The 25,778-nt window shown below is 38.4% G+C and overlaps 1 protein-coding gene across 1 annotated transcript; it reads left to right on the top strand.

Annotated features, from left to right (window-relative positions):
• Positions 1-748: 748 nt before the first annotated feature.
• tec (tec protein tyrosine kinase) lies at positions 749-23,388 on the top strand. Its single transcript, XM_032584074.1, has 18 exons — positions 749-884; positions 9,374-9,577; positions 11,038-11,142; positions 11,810-11,891; positions 13,043-13,171; positions 13,433-13,476; positions 13,553-13,752; positions 15,732-15,797; positions 17,139-17,193; positions 17,365-17,447; positions 17,978-18,111; positions 18,559-18,633; positions 18,770-18,941; positions 19,921-20,137; positions 20,217-20,281; positions 20,354-20,472; positions 20,873-21,030; positions 22,007-23,388. The coding sequence occupies exons 2-18, from the start codon at positions 9,440-9,442 to the stop codon at positions 22,088-22,090; spliced, it is 1,926 nt and encodes a 641-aa protein (XP_032439965.1). The 5' UTR covers positions 749-884; positions 9,374-9,439; the 3' UTR covers positions 22,091-23,388.
• The last annotated feature ends 2,390 nt before the right edge of the window (positions 23,389-25,778 follow it).

Raw genomic sequence — 25,778 nt, 5'->3', positions numbered from 1 at the left:
GTTTTGAGAAAAAAAAACTCATAATAAGTTGAGAATAAAGCTATGATTTTATAAGAATAAAATACTAACATTACAAGAATATAATCATTATTTTATGAGAATAATGTTATAATATTACAAGAACAGTCCAATTTTTTGTGAAAAAACTTGAAATACTACGAGAAAAATGTCATAATATTTTAGGAATAAATACAAAATATTACAAGAATAAAATGGTGAAAATAAGGTTGAAATAATATGAAAATAAAGTCAGAATATTTTGTGAATAAAGCCTAAATATTTCGACAATGAAGTAGAAAGAATAAGAAGAAAGTCAAAATAATAGAATAAAGTCATAATTTTCAGGCAATAAAGGGAAAATTTTACTAATAATTACAATAATAAATTTTGAGAATAATATTGCAAACAATACGAGAATAAAGTCAAAACAATACAAGAATGTTATGATATAATTTTATAATTTTATTTGTTAAATCCGTCCAGAAAACCACATCATTTCTCAGCAGAAATTAATTAAATAAATGATTAAAATCCTCCATCAAACTTTGACTTCCTGGTAAATTTATAACATTTTCTTCACAGTGAATCTCCATTCTGTGTAAATTTCACAGATTTTCCATTCCAGCTCCAGTTTCACGCCGTGACCTGTTTCCTCTGCTCTCTGTGTGACTCTGCGGTGGCGCCTGTGAGCAGGAGGAAGTTTTTCTCTCCGTGTTTTTTGGTTTCGTGCTGCGCTGCGCTGCGTGGCGTGGCGTGGCGCGGCGCTGCGCGGCGTGTCCGCCCCCTTCCCTTCCCTCCCTCTTCATTTCCTCAACCCTGCTGCTTCACATCGGCGTCGTGAGGGGCCAGAGGTTCGGCTGCGACCCGGAGCATGACGCGTCAAGGTAAGACGGAACATTTTTACCGCTTCGCAGTCCGAGAAAACGCGGCCGGTTCGGTTCTGATGGGACTCTGGCGGCGTGGAAAACCCAAACAAGTCAGAGTCAGAACTTTAATAATCACTCGATCTGATCAATGAAAAAGACATAATCAATCAGAGAGATATCGATCCAGGCTGTAGAGAACGAGCTTTACTGTGTTTTTCTGTTTCTGCTGATCTGAGTGTAAACTGTGAACACCTGAGGACAGGTGCGATCACGCTGGTGTTGCGTTCAAATGCCGTCGGAAACACGTTTTAGTCAATCAATTTGCGAAACTTGCGCACCGTGACTTCCATAGACAGTTTATTTAAATGTTTTTAATCAAAAACTTGTTTCGATTAAGCAATTATAACTTAAAATACTTAACTTTAAAAATAAACGCAGCTTGGTGAGGAAGTCTGGATTTCCTTCACAATAAATGACGGAAATGTGATTTTTTTTTTTAAAAAAGTGTGTAAACAAAAACAACAAAAGGTGTACTTGCTGATGACGTCACAGGAGGACGTGATGTTTGAGCGGATCTGCTGGTTTTAGGTGAACCTTCAGTTATACTCAGGTTTCTGTGATTAGCTCATGTCCGGTCCAAGATGGATGCCACCACAGAACGATAATTACATCGATAAACAGATTCATTATGACATATTTTACCTCATTTTGCTCCCATGTTCGCTTGTATTTCAGTATTTTAAATATTTAATCTTTTAAATTAAGGGTGTCAAACCCATTTTGTATCAGAATATTTTGATAAAACCCATAAAAAATCTGTTAAAACTTTAATAAATCGCTGCAATAAGTACTTTTTAGTATTTAATATATCTTCACATTTTAAAATTTGGTATTATAAAGATAAAAACTGCTTTGATTTGATTTTATTTGATTTGATTGATTGAGAGTCAAGAGGGCCACATAAGAAGCTTTAACGGGCCATGTTTGGCCCCCGTGCCTTCAGTTTGACACATGTCTTGGATAATTGTTCAGTTTTTCCAGATTTTTGTCATATTGAAAGTTTCAAATCATCATTCATATCTAAAACTAAACAAAAAAAAAAGCCTAAAGTGCAAAATCCAGTTTTCCAACGATGGATTCAGCAATTAGGTGAAGAAATGTTTCCAAACCAGCGTTGAGGTAAGATGGCGACTAAAGTCCAGAAACACTCAGACGTCCAGAAAGCATCTGGACCACAGAGGGACCATTACTCCCTCTGGTTCTGGACGCTGTGCAGCCCGAACAATCTTTTTTCTTTTCTTCGTTTTTCACTTTCAGCCGTTGTTATAATGCGTAACCGTGGCAACAAGGTGTTGTTTTTACAACTGGGAGCAGCTGATTAGCATGTCAAAAGATTAAATAATATCTGAACTTTGACCTGGAGGAGTTAAGAGGAGCTTCTTGGATGCAGAAGCAGAAACATTTAGAGAGGAGCAGCAAAAGCAAAGGAAGAGGATTAGCAGAGCTAGCTAACAGCTGATGATGTCATCCTGGACTTTTTATTTGGAACATCACGTCTACCGTCTGAACACTGAGCTGTTAGGAAGTCTTTAGACTGTCTTCAGTCAGAGGCTTCTTCAAAATCGCTGCAATACTGACTGCTACTGGAGATCCTTCCAGCCGTCCACAACATCTGAAGAAACTCAGATTATAGCAACATTTAATTACCTTTTAGGATAAATAACGTTTTTTAAATCAAATTTTGAAACAATTTTAACAACTTTAAACTCTTGAGTTCCTGAAATAACTTGAGGGCAACCGTTGCTGCCAATTGTTGCGCAACTGGTTTTCCAGTTCAGAGAGCAATTAAGTTTTCATGAAAACCGACGTTTGGTTGGATAGTTTTTTATTTCCTTCATGAATGAATGAATGCAGTCCCCATTTAAAAACTGTGTAACCATGTTGTTTACTATGAATAATAATTTTATTATATTATATTACTGATGTAATTTAAGATTGCCATTTAAATGTTAAGATTTCAGCTTTTTTCTGCAGAGGTTTTGCACATTTCAGCCAAATTGCATTGAAAAGGTAAAACTTCCTTCAGAAATCATAAGTCATAAGTTCTGGAGAAATTCTTGAAACCAACTCCAGTTAGTCATGAGTAAATGTTGTTATGCAACAGTAATTTCCGTTTCACATCTTGGCATGGACCCAAACAGATTCACAGTTTGGTCCAGAACAGTTTTAAAGGCTTTGCTGTTGGTTTGTTTTTAAAAAGAGAGACGGGAATCCTGCTGAATTAAAGGTTGATTGTTGTTATCAGTTTCTTCCTGTAGGAAACTGTTTTTAAGCAGGATTTTAAAAATGCATTTCCTTTTCCTCCAACCTGCTCTGAGCTGCTGCCGGGTCTCTGCCGACCCGAGCTGCGGTTCTGAGCGGCTCGTTTGTTCTGATTCATTGCTGTTGTCTCTTTAACCCCAATCTCACTCAGTTCCTCTCAGCAAACATCAATTCTGCGAAAGAAACAACTTCTGCTTAGTTAAATTTAAGTCTTAAATGTTGATGCTGCAGAGGCTGCTGCTGATCTGAGGAAGTGAGTTTCTTTTTTTATCCCGCTGAATAAAAAAAACTGATGTTGACAAACCTAGAAATGACATTTTTCTCTGAGGTAGGAAGCAATAATCGAGTTTCTCTTATCAGCGGCTCTGATGGACGTTGGAATCGCGTTGAGCTGGAAGCCAAACAGTCGATTCATCACATTCTTTCTTCTGTTGGGATAAAATATGCAGCTTCACTATGTCAAAATAATTCAGATTTAGATTACAAACATGTTGTTACGGTGAGAGTTTCTTCTCTCAACTCTCTAATACATCACAATATCATCTGCAAACAATGTAATCCACAATGTGCAAATACAACGTTTTACATTCAATATGTATTACTATTATAATTATTTAGATTTTTACAGATATTTTTTCAGATTTCATATGTTTTTCCTGTTCCACTCTTTCTCATATTTATCTAGTTTCTACTTTTGTCTTTTTTGTGAAGTGCACAAACTTTCTAGTAACTTCCCACCGAGATTTAAGAGATTGTTTTAAGTTAAGAATTCCTTAGCATGAAGAACAGGGATTTATTTGTTTCAGTAGGTAACGTCTCATTACATACGGAGTCCCGCAAGGCTCAATACCAGGACTTTTTAATCAGTACACTGCAAAAACACAAAGTCTTACTAAGCTCCTACATCTTGGTAAAAGTTACTTATAAGTTAGTTTAGTCTTATTTCAAGTGTAATTAGATTTTTAAACTAGACCAAAAATGCTTGGTAAGATTTTGTCTTTTTGCAGTGTATATTTATGCTAATTCAGGTTATTACAGGAAATAAGATTATGTGTCAAATCTATGCAGATGATGCACAGATTACAATGTCAGCAGCAGGCCTGACGCAATAAATAAATTAATCACATGATAAATTAAAACAAAATCAATAATTTCCATTTGCTTTTATCTTCCACTTTCTACCAAGAACTGGAAGATAAAAATCTTCAGTCTGATGTTTTAGTTCCAAATAACTTCTTACCACTGACAGTTTTATTTGCAGATACTTTATAATTTAATTTACTTGTTAGTTTTGGTTGTTTATTCTGAATATTTAAAATGTCTTCCAGTTCCAGTGTTTAACATTCATCAGAATTGAAAGTTTATTGATATTTAAGAACATATTCTGAAATCATTATTCCATAGTTTCTGTTATTTCACTTGAAAATGGTCAAAAAACAAGAATATTATCGTTTATCGCGAAAACTTCTGGGACGATTTATCGTCTAGTAACATCTGCAAATATATCAGTAATGTTGACTAATTTCATTTTGGATCATTTTATATCCAGTGGAAATTATGCAAGTCAGACTGGTTCTGTTGGAGTGAAACTGGTTCTGTTGGAGTGAAACTGGTTCTGTTGGAGTGAGACTGGATCTGTTGGAGTGAGACTGGATCTGTTGGAGTGAGACTGGTTCTGTTGGAGTGAGACTGGATCTGTTGGAGTGAAACTGGTTCTGTTGGAGTGAGACTGGTTCTGTTGGAGTGAAACTGGTTCTGTTGGAGTGAGACTGGTTCTGTTGGAGTGAGACTGGTTCTGTTGGAGTGAGACTGGATCTGTTGGAGTGAAACTGGTTCTGTTGGAGTGAGACTGGATCTGTTGGAGTGAAACTGGATCTGTTGGAGTGAAACTGGATCTGTTGGAGTGAGACTGGATCTGTTGGAGTGAGACCGGTTCTGTTGGAGTGAAACCGGTTCTGTTGGAGTGAAACTGGTTCTGTTGGAGTGAAACCGGTTCTGTTGGAGTGAAACTGGTTCTGTTGGAGTGAGACTGGTTCTGTTGGAGTGAGACCGGTTCTGTTGGAGTGAGACCGGTTCTGTTGGAGTGAAACTGGTTCTGTTGGAGGGAGACTGGTTCTGTTGGAGTGAAACTGGTTCTGTTGGAGTGAGACTGGTTCTGTTGGAATGAAACTGGTTCTGTTGGAGTGAAACTGGTTCTGTTGGAGTGAGACTGGTTCTGTTGGAGTGAAACTGGTTCTGTTGGAATGAAACTGGTTCTGTTGGAGTGAGACTGGTTCTGTTGGAATGAAACTGGTTCTGTTGGAGTGAAACTGGTTCTGTTGGAGTGAGACTGGTTCTGTTGGAGTGAAACTGGTTCTGTTGGAGTGAGACTGGTTCTGTTGGAGTGAGACTGGTTCTGTTGGAGGGAGACTGGTTCTGTTGGAGGGAGACTGGTTCTTTTGGAATGAAACTGGTTCTGTTGGAATGAGACTGGTTCTGTTGGAGTGAGACTGGTTCTGTTGGAGTGAGACTGGTTCTGTTGGAATGAAACTGGTTCTGTTGGAGTGAGACTGGTTCTGTTGGAGCGAGACTGGTTCTGTTGGAGCGAGACTGGTTCTGTTGGAATGAAACTGGTTCTGTTGGAGTGAGACTGGTTCTGTTGGAATGAAACTGGTTCTGTTGGAGTGAGACTGGTTCTGTTGGAATGAAACTGGTTCTGTTGGAGTGAGACTGGTTCTGTTGGAATGAAACTGGTTCTGTTGGAGTGAGACTGGTTCTGTTGGAGCGAGACTGGTTCTGTTGGAATGAAACTGGTTCTGTTGGAATGAAACTGTTTCTGTTGGAACGAGACTGGTTCTGTTGGAGCGAGACTGGTTCTGTTGGAGTGAGACTGGTTCTGTTGGAATGAAACTGGTTCTGTTGGAGTGTGACTGGTTCTGTTGGGACTGGTTCTGTTGGAGTGAAACTGGTTCTGTTGGAGGGAGACTGGTTCTGTTGGAATGAAACTGGTTCTGTTGGAGCGAGACTGGTTCTGTTGGAGTGAGACTGGTTCTGTTGGAATGAAACTGATTCTGTTGGAGTGAGACTGGTTCTGTTGGAGTGGGACTGGTTCTGTTGGAGTGAAACTGGTTCTGTTGGAGGGAGACTGGTTCTGTTGGAATGAAACTGGTTCTGTTGGAGTGAGACTGGTTCTGTTGGAGCGAGACTGGTTCTGTTGGAGCGAGACTGGTTCTGTTGGAATGAAACTGGTTCTGTTGGAGTGAGACTGGTTCTGTTGGAGCGAGACTGGTTCTGTTGGAGCGAGACTGGTTCTGTTGGAGGGAGACTGGTTCTGTTGGAGTGAAACTGGTTCTGTTGGAGCGAGACTGGTTCTGTTGGAGTGAGACTGGTTCTGTTGGAATGAAACTGGTTCTGTTGGAGTGAGACTGGTTCTGTTGGAGTGAGACTGGTTCTGTTGGAATGAAACTGGTTCTGTTGGAGCGAGACTGGTTCTGTTGGAGTGAGACTGGTTCTGTTGGAATGAAACTGGTTCTGTTGGAGTGAGACTGGTTCTGTTGGAGTGAGACTGGTTCTGTTGTAGTGAAACTGGTTCTGTTGGAGTGAAACTGGTTCTGTTGGAGTGAGACTGGTTCTGTTGGAGTGAAACTGGCTCTGTTGGAGCGAGACTGGTTCTGTTGGAGTGAAACTGGTTCTGTTGGAGCGAGACTGGTTCTGTTGGAGTGAGACTGGTTCTGTTGGAATGAAACTGGTTCTGTTGGAGTGAGACTGGTTCTGTTGGAGTGAGACTGGTTCTGTTGGAATGAAACTGGTTCTGTTGGAGCGAGACTGGTTCTGTTGGAGTGAGACTGGTTCTGTTGGAATGAAACTGGTTCTGTTGGAGTGAGACTGGTTCTGTTGGAGTGAGACTGGTTCTGTTGTAGTGAAACTGGTTCTGTTGGAGTGAAACTGGTTCTGTTGGAGTGAGACTGGTTCTGTTGGAGTGAAACTGGCTCTGTTGGAGCGAGACTGGTTCTGTTGGAGTGAAACTGGTTCTGTTGGAGTGAGACTGGTTCTGTTGGAGTGAAACTGGTTCTGTTGGAGTGAGACTGGTTCTGTTGGAGTGAAACTGGTTCTGTTGGAGTGAGACTGGTTCTGTTGGAATGAAACTGGTTCTGTTGGAGTGAGACTGGTTCTGTTGCAGTGAGACTGGTTCTGTTGGAGTGAGACTGGTTCTGTTGGATCTGGAGTAAATGTGTGAAAAGTGACTTTAAACTGAAAACCTTTCCTCTGGTTGGGTCTGTGAACTCATCCTCCTCACCTGGCACTCATGACCTTTGACCCCCCAGGATGTGGTTGAACATTTTCACATCTTTAAGGAGGAAATCAGTGACCACATTAGTGAGGTTTATTTTCTCAGGGACATTTTGCAGCTTTGAAGCCGAAATGGAGGAATTTCAAGATTAAAAACTGACCCGATTTTTAAGGGACAATAGATGAAAAATGGCTGATTGTCCAGTTCTGGTGCATTTAGAGCAGTTTTAGTTAATGTGCTTTGGTCTCAATTTGCCCTTTTTATGAAGGATTAATTAGTTTACAGACTTCTGTCTCCATTATTTGTTGTTTTTGATGTTATTTTGGATATTTAAAATGTCTTCTAGTTCCAGTGTTAAATGTTTGTTAGAATATAAAGTTTATTGATCTTTGGGAGGATCTGCTTGCATAGAGAGCCGTTGTAGATGGAAAAAAATAATAATTTTTGTCAAAAAACTGATATTTTAACATGAATCTACAAAATTTTCTAGACAAAAATATAAAATTTCTGAGTCTGAAAAGTCAAAGATTTGCTAGAAAAAAATCTGAAATTGTGAGACTAATCTCAGTAATTTATCAGGAAATTTAGTAGTTTGAAAAGTTGAACATTTTCTAGAAAATTTCAGAAATTTTCTGAAATTTTGGAGAAAAAACTTCAAGTTAAAAAAAAACTTTTTCTAAAAAACATTCTGGAACTAACCTCAAAATTTCAGATTTTTTTTCTTGCACTTTTTTGACTTATCAAGTCCATAAATTTTCGAATAATTTTGCTAAAATTATTTTGGCAAAAAAAATTATTTTTGAGAAAATTTACAGCTTTTCTCTATCCAGAATTTCCCTGATACGCTGTCGTATTATTATTGTATAATTGTTGTATTATTATTGCCATTATTTGACTTCAGAAATGTCTCAAAATAACAGTATTGTTGTTTATTGCAGTAACTTCTGGGAGTTTTTACCATCCAGTAAAATTTATGGTGACAGATCAACAGTCGTGATTGTTTGTAATATTTGACAATATTTTTGTTTCACATTTTCTAGAAAGGTTTGTGAATTTTCTCCCAAAATGTGACTGTTTTTGAGGAAATTGTTAAAAATCAAAGCAGATTAACGTCCCACTTCTAGTAGCTGCGTTTGTCCAGAACACAGACGGAAGTGAGAACCGGTCCAGAAGCTGAAACCGAATATGGACCGGGTCGACTTTTAAGCAAAACGTCTAGAGTTCTGGTTCCGGAGCCGGGTTCTGTTTCTTCCTTTTCTCTCTGTGTGCAGAACGATTTCCTCTCAAAGGCTTTTCTGGTCACTCCGACCCGGTTCTATGAATGAATGACCCATTTGTCTCGCTTTTGTGGAACTAATTTTGGAGGAACAAGTTTCAGTGAAAGTGAGCAGCACGATTCACAGCAGCTGGTTACAAACTAACAAAATAAATTTCAATTTATATACAAATAATAGAAAATAAATTCTGTAAAATCTGTTTATTCTCCAACTGGTAACAAGTTTTCTTTCTAAGGAAACTCACTCATTAATTTGGAGGTTTATTCTTCCTCCCAAGCAAGCATGTGGCGACAGTGGACGTGGTTTTCAAAGCATTTAAAAAAAAAATTTATCTGAGAAAGTTTACATTTTTACAGCTGCAAGAAATCTTTTATTGCAAATATTTCTACCATTTTCATCGTTTTTCCCTGTTTTTGTTTTCACAATACCATGTAAACGTCACTTTTTTTAGGTCTTCCTTTAGATTTTCACTTGGATTTTGAGCTGGGCTTTGACTAGGCCACTCTAACGCATGGACATGCTTTAATTTAAGACATTTAATTTATCTCTGGTTGTAAATGTAAAATATTTTTCCAGAAACGATGCGTCTTTAGGCCAGTTTTGATGTTTAAAGTCACTGCTGTTGCATTTCCTCTCAGCCCAGCTGCGTCCCTTCGCGGCGTAGCGCCATGGACTGACGGACAGATGCTGCAGGTGGAGCCAGAATGAGTGCCGATCCGCTACTGCAGGAGACGCTGATCAAGCGTTCGCAGCAGAAGAAAAGGACGTCGCCGCTGAACTACAAGGAGCGAGTGTTTGTCCTCACCAAGACCAGGCTGACGTACTACGAAGGGAAACCAGAGGTTGTAATGTTTTCCTTCTTTTTTTATTTAAAAACAACAACATGGTGGCAGCTCAGCTTTACACTCAAACACAGGATTTCAGTTTGAATAGAAATCTGGGTAACATATCGCTGGACCTGTCGCAGTAAGAAATAAATTAATTAATCGCATGAGAAATTTAAATGGAATCAATAATTTCCATTTCCATGATTTATTGCTTCTTTCTACAAAAAACTGAATGATAAAAAAAAAGTCTTCAGTCTGGTGATTTGGTCTCAACTAACTTCTTTTTTTTTTAAAGGACAATTTTCTTTGTTTGTTTACTTTGGATATTTAAAATGTCTTCCAGTTCCAGTGTTAAATTTTCATTACAGTTTAAAGTTTATTGCTTTTTTTACTATCCCATCACCATTACATTACTTAAAAATGGTGTCAAAACAACAATAATATTGTTTATTCGTAATAACTTCTGGGACAATTTATCGTCCAGTAAATTTGTTATCATGACAGGCCTACATGTAGCCTGTACACTGCAAAAACACAACGTCTTACCAAGTATTTTTGGTCTAGTTTTTAGTGCAAATATCATCCTACACTTAAAAGAAGACAAAACTAAATTAAAAGTATTTTTTCAGAAAGAAATGGGAGCTTTTGAAGTAAAATAATTCCTTAATATTGATGGAAAATTACTATTTCTTTATGAAAAGTTACTTTTAAGTTAGTTTTGTCTTTAGATATTTCAAGTAGAAGCCAGATAAATTTACTTGGTAAGAATTTGTGTTGTTTTCAGTGTATCTGCAGTGTTTCTCATCAAGCAAATGCACTTCAAAATGTTGGTCAATGTTTCATTTACTGCTGGGTTTTAGTCTTGATTTAAAGACACTCGGTGTTTTGACTGTTTTGCAGTTTTCTGGACGTTTCTTCCAGATTTGTGGTTTGTTGAGACAGATTTGTGAAGATTTGTGAAGCTGAATGCTGATCCTCCATATTTGGTTCTGGTTCTGGGGATGCAGAGCAGAACCAGAACCGGAACCTGAGAGGTCTGGAAGGCGATAGAAGACTGATTTTATAATCGTCTTTATGTGTTTCTGAAGATTCAGCTTCAACTTTACTATTATTTTAACCCTTAATCTAATACAAAACCATACAGAAATTATTCATGTAGATTTAAAAGGATTCCATTTTTATCTAAACATTTTATTTTACTGTACATTAGTGACAGTTGCAGTTTGGTTTGAAAGAAATCCAGTTTTACGCCCACATGTCTCTACAGTGAGGCGTCAAAAACTGTTCTAGAGGAAATGACAGTTTTTTTTAGGTATCATCATCAAGTTAAAAAAAGAAAGAAATGAAACAAGCGTTTGCTCATTACTCATCTGATAAACTCAAGCTCAGAAACCAAAGTGTCTGTCGGCTGACAGTGACATGTTGTTGTGAAGAAACAGAAAAAGCATTTCTGACGCATTTTTTTCCATCAACAGAAGAAGTTCAAGAGGGGCTCGGTGGAGCTGAGCCGCATCAAATGTGTGGAAATCGTGAAGATTGGAGGTGGGAATATCCCCTGCCAGAACAAATATCCGTTCCAGGTAAAACAAAAACACGCAGCGCCGCTGCATTCTGCTAAAACACGAAGAAAACTGATGTTCTCATCGCGTTTGGAGATGAAAAGGCGTCATGTGTCTGCGCCGAGATAACAATCAGAGAAAGCCTGCCGCTGGCAGAGCCGAGCTGCAGCTGCTTTAACCTGCAGATCAGCGTTTCGGCTCACTGAAGAGAGGAGCTGCAGTTACTCCCACACACTTCTTACCTACAAACGTCCTTTTTCCATCCTTCACTGCTTCCCGGTCAGACCAACCGACCGTAAACATGCTAATCTTTAACTGGATTTATCATTTTAACCTTTATTTTCCCAGTTTGTTGCTGAGTCGCTTTCTCCAGGATTTTTATCTCGTTACTGAATCACATTAATCTGCTTTCTAACCCTAAAACATTCCATAAATGAAAGAATGACTTTTAACATTTAAACTGGTTTTAGAAGTATTTATTTTAAAAATTAGCTATAATAATTTACACATCTCTTTCCAACATGAAGTCTGACTACTGTAGTTGTTTAAAGTATTGCATGTTTAGTTTATTGCTGAACATTTTTAGGCCTTTTCCAGTCAAGACTTGATGATTTGGACCAAACGTTTGGACCAACAGACTCACCACATCTTATCAAATCTTCCTGAATGTTTCTGTGTTTGTGTCCAGGTTGTGTACGATACCAACACGCTGTATGTTTTCGCTCCCAGTCAGAAGAGCAGAACTCTGTGGGTCCTGATGCTCAAAAATGGTGGGTCAAATAAAAACAAGAACCAGTCAAACTGAAAGTTTAGCAGACGAGTCATGAGAAAAACCAAGATGGCCGCCTCCAGTGGTTTAAAACCATTGGAGGATGCCGGGGGGTAAAGGTTCCCTGGAAAAGTCTGGAAGTTGATTCAAGTGTTTTCCAGGTTTGGATAAAGAAAGAAAATTCACTCTTTCATCCATCAGTTTGTTTCCCATCGGCTGTCATCAGCTCTTCTGTAATACTGGATTTTTCTGCAGAATTTAACTCCAAATCATTGGAGTTTGAAATTGAAAATTTCACATTTTCATGGATTTTTTTTCCTGTAGATTTTATCTGAGATATTTGATCAATTAAATAATCTGCCAGGCTGCTGTTGGAAATCAGAAATGGGTTTGAAGGGGAATTATTATGCAAAATTCACATTTTTTTCCCTTTTTGGTCTCATCTGCTTCTAAAAACAAAGTGTAAATTTGGAGTTTGGGGGGCGTGGCCAGCAGCAGCTTCCTTTGATTTAAAGTGACAAGACACCTTAAAGAAGCTCCTTCTACATGATATATTACAAAAAATAAATTTTCATGTTTTGTATAGGCCGTAGAGCTATTCTAAAAAAGAAAGTACAAAATCTTACCAGGTACTTTTGGTTTGTTAGGAAGCATAGTGGGTCACCTTTAATCTCCCTGGTGTTGGACAGTAATGGACGCCGTTGTTCTGCAGCTACTGGACCGGATGAGGTTCTGTTTACCTCCATAATGTTTCTGTTTGATCACGTTCTGATGATCATGGCGTTGAGGGCGGATACTCTGGTGTTACCCTGAAACGTTTTCACACTTTGAGCCGCACTCTGGGACCGGTTCCTCTGCAGCCCCCACTGTTTCCACTGCGCTGTCGCTTTTTTTTTCTTTTTAGCTCAAAGCGCTCACTTGGCAGGAAGTGGACCATCTGTCTGCAGACTGATCTGGTTTGATTTTTTAACACAGATCCACTGCAGTCGGTCAATTTATCCGTTTCGACATCAAACACTAAGCATAAAACTAAATTTATACCTACTTAATTTGATCACATAAAGGCAAAAAATTATTAAAACAGCAGAAAAATCCTATATTATTCTTAATTTCTCCTTCACATCTTCTTTTTGTTCTTCTTGCTGCTTCCAGAGATCCAACACAACGCAGGCGTGCTGCTGAAGTTTCACCCCCAGTTCTGGCTGGAGGGCCTCTGGCTCTGCTGTCGCCAGGCAGGCAAACAGGCGCCGGGCTGCGAGGAGTACAACCTGCTGGGAGACAGTAAGCCCCGCCTCCTGGCTTCCTGTTCAGGGTGACGCGCCGTCATCAATCAGTCATGTAATTTAGTCAACTGTGGTGCAATTTTATGCATATCCACAGAAAGTTGAGAGGATGTAAAAATGTTACATAAGTGTAACATTTAGAGCTTCTTGAGAACCATTCGGCTCGAGGTCAAAGGTCACAGTGATCCGGCCAAGAAAGACGAAACAGAAACGTTGAAACTTTCTGCTTCACTGACGGTTTCTGTTCCTCTTCCTCTAGTTTCCAGAAAACCTTTGCCTCCGATTCCTGAACAGGAAAACACGGTGAGTAAACAAAACGAGCAGCAGCAGCCGATGAATCAGAGACGCTGACGCAAACTCTCCGTCCTGCTGTCCGCAGCGCCGGCCCCGTCCTCCTCCCGTCCCGCAGGACGAAGACGAGGAGGATGACGAGGAGGAGGAGCAGGAGGAGGAAGTGGTGGTGGCCCTCTACGACTTCCCAGGGATGGAGCCGCACGACCTGAAGCTGGTCTGCGGCGGAGAGTACGTCATCCTGGAGAAATGTGACGTCAACTGGTTCAGGGCGCGCAACGAGTACGGGTGAGAGGTCACACACTGGAGCAGAGGTCACGCAAAGCATGTTAACGGTCCGCCATTTTGGCTCTGTGAGCCAAAATCATCAGCAATCCGGGGTCATATTTTTCCAGTTAAGAAATCTAAATATTTTTACTGTAAATCTTTATCGACCGGTCGATCGCAGGAAGGTTCTGAGTCGATCTCGGCAACAGGTGACAAACTGAACGAAACCAGGATGTAGAGACCAGAACTTCCTCTTCTGACAGGCTTATCAAAATATCCACTAAGATCCTGAACATTTGTAGCTTCATTAAAGAAAAAATAATAAAAAAAATCAACAAAACGTGTTAAAATGAATAATCTCAGTAATTATTGTTTCAACAAGGTGTTGCGCAATTCAGTGTGTTTCGGTTCCATTAATAAAAAACAAAAAAAAAGCGACTCAAAGACCGACTGACTGGCAGAGCAGGAGTTTAAATGAGCTGATTAATCATCGCTGTGATCATGAGGCTTGTTAATAATCCAGAAATAAATATCAAGCCTGGAAACCTGATATGGTAACGGACTGAATGTTATGTTTTTAACGCAATCTTTGCTCATCTTGCGGGAAGCAGGCGGTTGCCACGGTAACAGGTGTGCTTAAACTACAAAGAGAGAGAGAGTAAAAAGGTAGGAGTGGTTTTGAGTTGATCACCTGTTCGGGTTATTTTACCTTTGTTTCCCTTTGCTGTGGCTCATTACAGCCGCTGTAGTTTCTGAACGTTGGACTAATTACCTCGTTCGTTTGTGAGTTTACGTCATTCACAACAAACATCAAATAGAACAAATATATTTCATACAATGTTAACAAACAAACCAAAGTTCAGATCTACCATAACTGACTGACTGGCCTCAGGTTTGCAACCAGCTTGTGACTGAGAAACCAGTAACCTCCTCCCAGTGTCAGAATCTCACTGAGGAAGAAACTGCATTAGGTTTTCTATCACTTTATTATTTCTGCTATAACTGATGTAAATTCTCATATAAAATAAGTCAATAGAGTTTAATTTACAGTTTTTATGTCTCCGTGTCATGAGGTAGATCTCAGCCGGCTGGTGAGAGAAAAAGTAGATCTTGGTCTCAAAACGTTTGGGCGCCCCTGATTTAGGCCATCTACACCAAGCATGATATATTTATAAACTATAAAAAATGTGCATGTTTGATGATCTAAAAGTATCTCAGCGAAGTAGCTCATGTCACGAATACAGTTCCTGTCACATTATCCCTTGACAAATTTAATTTCGTACTTATTTGTGCTCACAGTTTGTGTTACAGTAGGGATGGTAATGGAAAGTAAACTGTGTAGCACCTTAAATATTTAAGTGCTTTACACTAACATGTTCTTCTGCTGACCCAAGCTAGTCAATGTAAAACTAGAACATTGTTGTTATGGATGCAGACGATGAAATCTACCTGGTTTTCACCAAAAAGTCAGAACCAGGTGTTTTTGCACTGCAAAACCACAAACTCTTACCTAGTAATTTTGTCTAGTTTTAAGTGAAATATCTTACTACACTTGAAATACTTACATGAAACTTCAGTAAAATATAGAAAGCTTGTTCTAAATCAATAATTCATTAATATTGATTAAAAGCAAGTAGTTTCACTGGCAGATTATTTCACTTATGATAAAACATTTTTACTAATGAAACGAGACATTTTTATCAATATTAAGGAATTATTGATTTAAAACAAGCTCCTTTATCTTGCTGAAAAGCTACTTATAAGTTATTTTTGTCTCATTTCATATTTGCAATAGAAATTAGACCAAAAATATTTGGCAAGGTTTTATGTTTTTGCAGTGTATTGTCTCAATGTAAAGAGCTGGACGCCTCAGTAGGAAAGGTGGTTAAATTAATCCAATTTTCAGTTAAATATGTAAAAAAATTACTTTGTGCAGAATAATGTAGATTGTTTTCCCACTGTTTGTACTTTTTAAACTAGATATTTTGGGTTTGTTTCAGGGAGGAAGGCTACATCCCGAGTAACTACGTGACGGAGAAAACGTCTGGGAACCTGGTGGAGTTCGCGTAAGTGGCTTAATTATTTCCTAGTTCAAAGTTGAAACCTGCTGCTGATTTCATCTAAATGTCTGCAGGTTTCATCAGTCATTAACTTTATTAACTCGCACTGATCATAAATTTAGTGAAAGGGAGATCGACTAAGAAGATTTTGTTTATTTAATGAATGTAAAAGTTCACTTTGATGTCTGTTGCTACTTAAACTGAAACTTATTTTTATTTCCAGCTGATGTAGAAGTAACAGCAGGAGTGCCAAGAGTTTTTTTATATGTGGTTTTTGTTCAAATTTATTATTTATTAACATTATGAGAGGGCATTTTCCCTCTCATCCTAAACGTTTTTCTTAAATTTTTAGTGTGAATTTATTTTATTAACTGATCAGGATAAAACCAAGAGATGCTATAAAAACAATATTTTGTTTCTACTTTTCACCCAATATTTAAAGTTTTAGGTTTGGCCCTTCACAATGAAAGCTTGAAGAGACAAAAACAAGGTTAGCAATAACTTTGTTTGCAAATAATTTAGAATTGGATAGTAGTAGAAGAAGAAAGACAGGTAAAGCGGTGAGTTTGTCCAGTAGTTAAATCTGAAGCAGAGTAGCTACAGAGCTAGCCCAAGATAAGCTAACTCTCTCATACCTCCTGCTTGTTGCTAAAACGTTTTTCTCTTTTATAGGTATAAGTAGGAACCATAGTTGCCTGCAAACACTTTAGTTATCCTCTAAAAACTCTTATAATGGCATATTTTAATATTTAAAACACCAAATATACCTTGATAAGCAGTAATACAGGCAGTAGAAACCATTAGCGCTAACGCAGAAGCTAACGTTTACGGTTTATTTCATTTCCGCTCTAAGAGGATTCAGCCAATCAGAGCCAGGGAAAAAGCAAATGCAGCTCCTTGATTGGCTGGTTTGCTAAGTGCAGCTAATAAGGCGTCAGGTAGCATTTGTGCTAAATATTTCAGATTTCCAAGTTGGATTTTCTTTCAAATATTTTAGATTTGCTGCAAGAATTTGCAAACAAGTGATTTATTTACAAATAAAATGTGTTGTTTTTTTGCCGTCCAGTTTCGTAAATCTCAGGTTGATTTTTTTTTAAGTCACAGCGCAGCTAAATGACTAATGTGCTTTTAATGTGCTAGTTTTACTGTAAAGGCTACAAATATGAACCTAAACCAACTTCACCTGCAGTTGTTTTTGTTTCACAAGAACCTAACACTTATTTTGAATTTGTCATGCATTTAAAAAAAAATAAAAGTCACATTTAGGTTGACATTTATTACAAAATATAAGGTAATCTCTCAGATTAAGTGGTAAAAGTGATAAAAGTCTTATAATGTTTGTTTCAGATGGTACAGTAAAGGAGTAAACAGGAACATGGCTGAGGAGCTGCTGAGGAAGGAGGTCAGTGTTTATTATTATTTATTTTCTGCTTCTTTTATCAAACGTAAACCTTCATAATCTGACTGATTTAAAGCTTTGATTTAAGTCTCATCAGTTAAATATCAATCAGTTTATCTGTTAAAGAAAAATAAGCCATATTTTTGGTTTGTTTGTGTTTGTCGCCCCCTGCAGGACAAAGAAGGAGCCTTCATTGTGAGAGACTCCAGCCATCCGTCGACATACACCGTCTCTCTTTACACCAAAGCAGGATCTGGGTAATAATCCCTGTTAGCCTTGATTTTACTTTTTAAAGAACTGGTTTCTGCTGGTTTTGTCCGTTTTAGATTCTTGACAAAACTTCTGTTTTAATTCATTTAATTAATATTTAGCTTTTTAGATATATTTAAACCCCTGATTTGACTGGAAATCAGGGGTTTCCAAGCTGGCTCTTGGATTTAGGCCATTTTTTAAATTTAAATTAAATATGTTAATTAAACCAAACCTCAGTTGTGTTGAGTAAAGAAGTTTTGTCTTGACCAGTTCAATATTTCAACCATTTTTCTTTACAACATAGCCAAAGTTTAGTTATAATGAGCAAAAAACATCTGTGAACACCAATGTCTACCTCAGATTCCCAGCTGTAGTTAGGTTTGGACTAGGCCGTTATAACACATAGCAATAGATGTGCAGTGATAGTTTTCCTCATCACCTTGTGTTTTGCTTACAGACCAAAAGGTCCGGTTCAGTTTAACATGGATTTGTTTCTATTCCTCCCTCTGATCTGCTGTTTTGTTGTGTTTTGTAGGGAAGGAGGTCCAATGATTAAACATTATCACATTAAGGAGACGCAATGCACGCCCAAAAAGTTTTACCTGGCTGAGAAACATCTGTTCAGCTCCATCCCTGAACTCATCGAGTACCACAGCCACAACGGAGCCGGTAACAGAAAACCCAGCAGAATGGCGCTTAGCCGATGCTAACCTATGTTATCGCTATGTAAACCCATGCTATGCTAACCAATACTAAACACAAACATTACATCTAAGCTTTATGTTTAATTATTTTCTTTCTTTGAAAAGCTGTTTAATCAAACTCAAAGTTTTAACACAATCTGGCGTGAGATACAGAGAGGATTTAATTCTCTACAGGGCAGCATCATGTAAAATTGACTTTTTTTTAGCTTTACATCATATTTAACATTACTCCCTTGATTCTTTCATGACTGCTTGAGAAATCCTTCAATCTCCATGGCAACAAGTCAGCTGTGCAAAACGCCTGGGTGGACGTAGCTTATAAAATGGCACAATGTGGCTGGAAAATACTAATTTTTGCCCCTTTAAATATTTGAATAGCAGATAATTTATGTGTGAATTTGTTCTTCTTCAGGTCTTGCAGCCAGGCTCAGATATCCTGTAGGAAAGCAGGACAAGTCAGGTCCATCGACGGCGGGCTTCAGCTACGGTGAGTAGCACCGCCAGATTATTTTTAATCTTTCTAAAGCCCTGAAGGCCTTTACTTCAGACTTTAGTTGACATATTTTACAGTATTTTTACCTTCACCTGCTCTTCGTCTAACCCTGGATCTGTTGTATCTGCAGAAATGTGGGAGATCAACCCGAGCGAGTTGACCTTCATGAAGGAGCTGGGCAGCGGTCAGTACGGCCAAGTCAGGCTCGGCATGTGGAGGTCGCAGCACAAGGTGGCCATCAAGGCCATCAAGGAGGGCGCCATGTACGAGGAGGACTTCATCGAAGAGGCCAAACTCATGATGTAAGGACCAGAAAACGAACAAAACTAGAATTACTAGAGTGCTGTACTCTTAAATTGTCGCCATCTAGTGATTAGTGAAATGTACTGCAACTAAAAACATTTTTAATAATCAGATTTGTTAAAAAAAAAACCAAACAGATTTGAGTTGGGTTGGAAACATGTTTCCAGTGTTTTCCAAAGTGGGTGGGAAAATAAATTTTGCTTAATGGAAAAGTAATTTCTTTTTCTAAAATGTTTTTGCGCTATGATGAAGTGTTTTTTAAGTCAAAATTGGTTTATTTTGCTACCCTCCAATGGAAACTCCTTTTTTGCATCGTACGAGTCAAAAGATCAACAACCTGATGTTACTACTGGCGGAAACCACGAAAAAGACAACAGGAAGTAGTTGGAACATGCAGTGGCATATTTTTAATGACATGACATGATTTAAACACTTGTGTGATTTTAATTTTGTCTCTTATTTAACAGAAACACAGTAATTCCGAAATAGTGGTTTTTTTTACGTTAGCGGAATATCGACAAAGTTGTAACGGAAATACAGCCACTCAGCGTAACCTCCTTCTTTTCAAAATGTAAACAACGATGGAGTAGCCTCAGATTTTTAGCGATTGTAGCATTTGTCCATCTTTGGCAAAAGACTCCAAGTCATTTCTCCCACTGGCACCAGACTAGTGTGTTTGTTTTGGTTGTATTTACCCAGAATGCCCTGTGCTGTAGCCCACTTCCTGCTTGTGGAGCGGGCGCTGGTTCGCTTGGTGTTCACATATGGATTTGAAATGAACCAGAGTTCACTTCAGCTAAACCGAGACAGAGATTTTAAGTGGACCAGAGTTTGTATCGGAGTCCATTTGCGCTTCCACAGACGATTGAACCGAATGCTCTTGGTTCAATTAGAGCAGACTAACGAGGGTGAATGTGAATGAACACAAAACCTGGATTTTCTTACGATGGTCCGGTCATTCTCTTGCCGTCTCTCCAGGAAGTTGTCCCATCCCAAGCTGGTGCAGCTGTACGGCGTCTGCAGCCAGCAGAGGCCCATCTACATCGTCACAGAGTTCATGCAGCAGGGCTGCATGGTGAACTACCTGAGGCAGCGGCGCGGCAGCTTCAGCCTCGGGTCGCTGCTCGATATGTGCCTGGACGTCTGCGAGGGCATGGAGTACCTGGAGGCAAACAGCTTCATCCACAGAGACCTGGTACGTCTCTTCACTGGTTCTGACTGGGGCTTTGCAACCACTGCTGCTGGTTCATTTATGAGCTGTTTGTCTTGTGAAGGCGGCCAGGAACTGCCTGATGAACGACGCTATGGTGGTGAAGGTTTCTGACTTCGGCATGGCCAGGTATGACTCTATATTCTGATTATTGTCATATCACTCAAACAAATCCGCGGTCATTAAACGCTCCTCTTGCAGATACGTCTTGGACAACCAGTACACCAGCACCAAAGGCGCCAAGTTTCCTGTGAAGTGGTCTCCGCCTGAGGTCTTTAACTACTGCAAGTTCAGCAGCAAGTCGGACGTCTGGTCGTACGGTGAGGGTGTTCAAACCGCATAGCAACACATTTACACATCAACACCCGAACAGAGCTGAGAAACTCACTCTTAAATGAGTCAACATTAACTGTGCTAACTCTAAAACGATAAACCAACATGGTAGCTAAGCTAATGCTAAAGCTAGCGTAAGCTATTGCTAGACTAGCAGAAGCTAAGTGTTTTATTAGCAGATGAGCGATGGTGTTCCCAACACTGTTTTCCAGATTATTTTATTATCAGACAAACTAAAACATTGGGTTGGGTTGGTTCTGATCATTATTTGGAAACAGATTTTAATTTTTTTTATATATCTACGTTGTCTGATGTTAAAACTTCTTTGAGTTAAAACAAGAACATTTATTTGAAGACATTAACATGCTTGTGTTTGTGTGTGTCCAGGCGTGCTGATGTGGGAGGTGTTCACAGAGGGCCAAATGCCGTTCGACCAAAGTCTCAATCACGAAGTGGTTGCCATGGTAACCAACGGCCATCGGCTGTTCCGGCCCAAGATGGCCACGGCCGCCCTGTACGACATCATGCAGCTCTGTTGGAACAACGTAAGTGGAAGGAAGAAAAACTGTAGATATTTGCTTTTTCAGCCTTTTTCTGACATTTTACGGCTTCGCTGATTTCAGGCCCTGATTCCATTTTGCAGAGCAAACGGCACAAATTAAATGCTGGGATTTTTCACTTGGCACATTCCTTTGGAGAAAATTTTAACATGGAGTTAACAAAAACAATATGTATTAAAGTAAATAATCTGATATATTTTTAGTTTAAAAATAATCTAAAAAGAAATTCTGACTATTGCCAATAAGACATAATGACAGAAGTGGGACGAGGTTTTATGTTTAACTGCCTTTTTATTGAATATACTTTTTACAATATGTATAGCAATCCTGTCTGTAAATGGTATTAATTGCATAATTTTTGTTTTTATGGACTGCAGATGGAAATTAGCACTAATATTTTCATATATTTAATAATAAAAGATCTTATTTACAGAGTAATGGTTATTCGTTATTGAATGTGTAGCGCCATCTGGTGGACAGTTCTGTTATTTCAATCCTTAACTTTGAATTAAAACAGCAACAAGAGACTTATTTTATTGTTGTAGATAAAAGGAATTTATTTTGTTGTTTTAGCCAGAACAGAAATGTATTTATTTCCTTTACAACATTCCTGTTTTCTGTTTTGTAAAACTATCGATGTAGTAAGTAAATATTGTTAAAACTTCCACCTACGTTAACTGGACTGTAAATATTTCACACTGCAATAATCTCCTATTTTTGCCGAAAAGTTACCTGTAAGTTAACATTTCAAGAGTACTGAGATATTTGCACTAGAAACTAGATAAAAAATACTTGGCAAAGTTTTGGGCTCCATTTTGGCGTTTGTTCCACAGAGCAACACAGTTACTTTATTGTTGTATAAAATGAGGTTGGAAAAAAAACATACTGGCCCTTTAAGAGTTCCAGATTCTGCTCTGTTTTTCTGGAGGAAGTTTCTGAAGTTTTATTTTTCTCCCTGCAGAGACCGGAGGAGCGTCCGTCTTTCTCTGAGCTTTGCCTGAAGCTCTCAGACGTTTTGGAGGACGACGGTTTTTCTTCATCCTGACCAGCCAGGCTCCTCCTCATCCTTGCTGGAGACGTACCCTGCTGTCGTAACCTTTCTAACGGCTCTGTGGTGTATATATTTATATTTTAAAACCACAAACGGAAGGACAGCATTCTGCACAGTAACGCTGCTTAACGCGATGAAGCGTCGAGGAACCGACCACATCTGCTTATCAGCCGCTGAACCCGATTCAGGACGGCGAACAGGAACTGAGCGACGCTCGCCGACTGTGGAGGTTTAGCCAGGTGTCTCAACATGTTGGGTGGAAATAAATAGTTTTTACTAAGCTTCCTTTCTTCTACTTGATGGAGTTCTTACTGAAAGTAAAGAAACTCACAAGTCGAGGTGTGGTTTAACCGCAGCACAGATTGATTTTTATATCACTTAAGTGAAACCTAAAAAAAATATCAAACTAATTTTTGCATTTTTAACTAAATGAATTTTGTGGCGTCACAGTAGTTTAAACTCTCCAGTTTTTGACATTTTGTTTGGGATAAAAAAAGTTTTAAACTTTTTAGACTTTTTTTTTAAAGCGACATATTGTTGCTAATCACACATTGTTTCAACATATTGTGGTTTGTAGCGTGTTTATAACACTGTTTACAACAGTGTTATAAACAATATATTAACGACAATAAGTTGTAAACCATCAATATGTTGCTTTACATTGTTGCTTTATAACATTTTTAACATAGTTACATTGTTTATAACAGGTTAAACTGCAACAATATTGCTGTTAACATTGTTTTACAATAACAGTATGTCGCTTTGTTACAATGTTGCTTTGTAATATATTGTTTATAACATTGTAACGACATACTGTTTATAACAATATTGTTGCTATACAGCAGAATATCAACAATGTTTTGTTACAATATGTAAAAAAACTAACTTTTTAGACTTTTGTTAAAGTGACATGTTGCTAATCACAAATTGTTTCAATATATTGTTTATAAAGTGGTTTTAACGGTATAACACAGTTATACTTTATAACAACAACTTTATCAAATATGTTGCTGATAACACGTTATTGTTCTCAACAATATGTAGTTCAAAGCAACATAATGTTGTCATAACGCGCCGTTTCCACAGTCAGTGATGCTTTGGGTCTCTTCTGCTGTTCATGCAGTAATTCATGCAAAGGAGCCCCAACCCAGTGCAGTTTCTTACTGCTCTACTTGCACTGAATGTGAAATAATGGTTTTTATTATCCTTACGCCATAAAACCTCAAAACTAACGTATGAGTTTCAACTTTATGAATGTACTTAACTGAAATAAATTAACTTTTTTAACAGACTCCCAAAGCATTTCAGTGTGTTTGTTTATCATCGTTGCCATGGTAACAGTGCCAGGTCGACCTCAGCGGTTAAACATGGGTTAAATCCAGACCGATGAACACATCCGTTACCCAGAGACTGCATATAAATACAAACTTTATATTTTCTCCTCTACGGAGTCTCATTTGTGACATTTCTTTGACATTTGGACCAACAACGTTTCACCAGACGGTCGGGGGGAAATTACAAACATGAGACATGCAGCGGGTTTCAGAGAAAACTAAAGTTAATTTCCAGTTATCTCAAACATCCGACCACTCACTCTGTCATGCGAGGGAGCCACGACTTCCTGTCATGTTTTAGGAACTCAGATTTATTTCTTCATTAAAGGGAGCAGAGACATCGTGACACACTCTGGTAAAAAGCGGTGAGTTATGTGTTGCTTTTTCAACTAAAAACATGGTGAATATGATCAGATAATACGAATTTACGTATTTACAACTTTATAAATTCAATATTTCAATTCAAGATTTTCAGTTTGTAGTTTTAATTACTTTGTCATCCCAACATACTTTTGGAAACTAAGCTAAATAGTCTAGCTTTGTTTAAAGTATACTGCAGAAACATAAAATTGAACTTTTCAGCTAGATATAGGAGCTTGTTTAAGTCGGTAATTCTTTAAAAAAAATGTTTTAAGTACTTCCGCTGGCAGATTATTTCACCTGTAACATGCGAAAAATGTATTATAGGGAAAAACTCTGCCAGTGGAATTAATACTTTTTCAACAATATTAAGAAAATATTGACTTAAACAAGAGGGATTATTTGTCCTCAACCGCATAGCTACTGCATAGCATACAGTAGCTATGCTATGCGGTTAGCATAGCTACTGTCGGCCTCACTGGTTGCCATGGTTACCCGCGGTTATCTTGCTGTTTTGCAGTTAGCTAGCATGTTAGCAGCTGTTGAAATTAGCTACTCTACCATTATTAAAGCACATTTGTTCACGGTAAGATAAGATCATTAGCTCTCAGTGAAAAGTGCCGAGTATCACTGAATGAGACAAACACATCCATAGTGAGCAAAGACGCCGCAACAGGATTTTGTTAAAATGTAAATTTTCACTTAAAACAAACAAACGGAATTCATATGAGCTTGCAAAGGACAAATTAAATATTATTTCTTCCTATTTTGGTCACAGCGGGAAATGAAGTTGTAGTTGCAGGCATTAAATCAAGAGTGCAGCAGGTTGAATCGGAGCCGCGGGAAGTTATAGAGTAAAATAATAACAGCAACAAATTGGTTTATTTAGCCTGTCAGAGAAAAAAATTGGGGGTTTTCAAAGTCATATTTCACCATATTAGTTATGCTATTAGAACTAAACATTTAATTTCCAAGCTAAATTAAATATTTAGTTAGGAAGCTAAATATTTAGTTTGCAACTAAATTTGTAAGTCTCAGCTAAATAGTTAGTTTACAAATGAAAAATTTAGCCTGCGGATAAAATATTTTGTTTGGAACTTTGACAAAATATTTAATTCGCAAACTAAATATTTGGGTTTCAAATTAAATATTTATTTAGGAAACTAATTATCGACTCATGATATCTCTGCTGCAAAGTTACTTGTAAGTTAATGCACTTGAAATGAGACAAAACTAAGATATTATCGCCAGAAACTAGACCAAAAATACTTGGTAAGTTTTGTTTGGCCGGTGTAGACGGGGTTCAGATCTGCCTCTGTTCTTCAGTTCAAGTTTCGTGACTTGATGCTTTATCAGTAACAACATTCAGGAAGTGCAGCTTTGTTTGCCACACATTTTCATTCCAGTTTATCCTGGTTATCAACAGTAAATTGAGCTCAGTTTGTTAATCAAATTATTTCAAAAAGTTTTCTCTACTAAAACACAGCAGATTGTAAATCCTCAGAAAAAATGATCAGAGTTGCTAACTGGTCTAATGCAACCAACCAACAATGTTATCTGTTTATGATGTTTGATTGTTGCAGAACAGATCTAGATCGACCCACTTTTGTCTCCTCTGATTGAAGGTCATGACGTCTCAGCAGGTTTGGTGTTTCCTGCCAACTACAGCTCTTCTCTTCTTCCTGTCCGTACAAACATTTGCTGAAGTGATGGAGTTGGTGTCGGACTGTGACCGCTTCTTTCTTGACCAAACGCCATTGCATGTTCCTGGCATCCTGGAGGGCGGGAGGATCCTCGATCAGAACCAGTACAAGCTCATTTGCCAGACCTACAGGGAACAAAGGAGATTTGTGACGCTTTACGATGTGCAGAACGGGATTCCGGTGTTTTCCGCTTTCAAGTTCACTGGAGAAGTTTCCAGAAGGAGACCCAAGAGCGTTTGGAAGATAGAACCTCAGGTAGGCTTGTTTTCACACCTGAGAGTCCGG

The sequence above is a fragment of the Xiphophorus hellerii genome, chromosome 14 (genome assembly GCF_003331165.1).
Source record: "Xiphophorus hellerii strain 12219 chromosome 14, Xiphophorus_hellerii-4.1, whole genome shotgun sequence".
Taxonomy (NCBI): Eukaryota; Metazoa; Chordata; class Actinopteri; order Cyprinodontiformes; family Poeciliidae; genus Xiphophorus; species Xiphophorus hellerii.
This window is presented reverse-complemented; position numbering and strand designations above follow the sequence as displayed.

Excerpts from the sequence above, each read along its gene's own strand:
- tec (XM_032584074.1), top strand. The coding sequence starts at position 9,440 with ATGAGTGCCGATCCGCTACTGCAGGAGACGCTGATCAAGCGTTCGCAG. Across the intron at positions 11,143-11,809 it reads AGAACAAATATCCGTTCCAG|GTTGTGTACGATACCAACAC; the intron begins GTAAAACAAAAA and ends GTTTGTGTCCAG. Across the intron at positions 18,634-18,769 it reads GACGGCGGGCTTCAGCTACG|AAATGTGGGAGATCAACCCG; the intron begins GTGAGTAGCACC and ends TTGTATCTGCAG.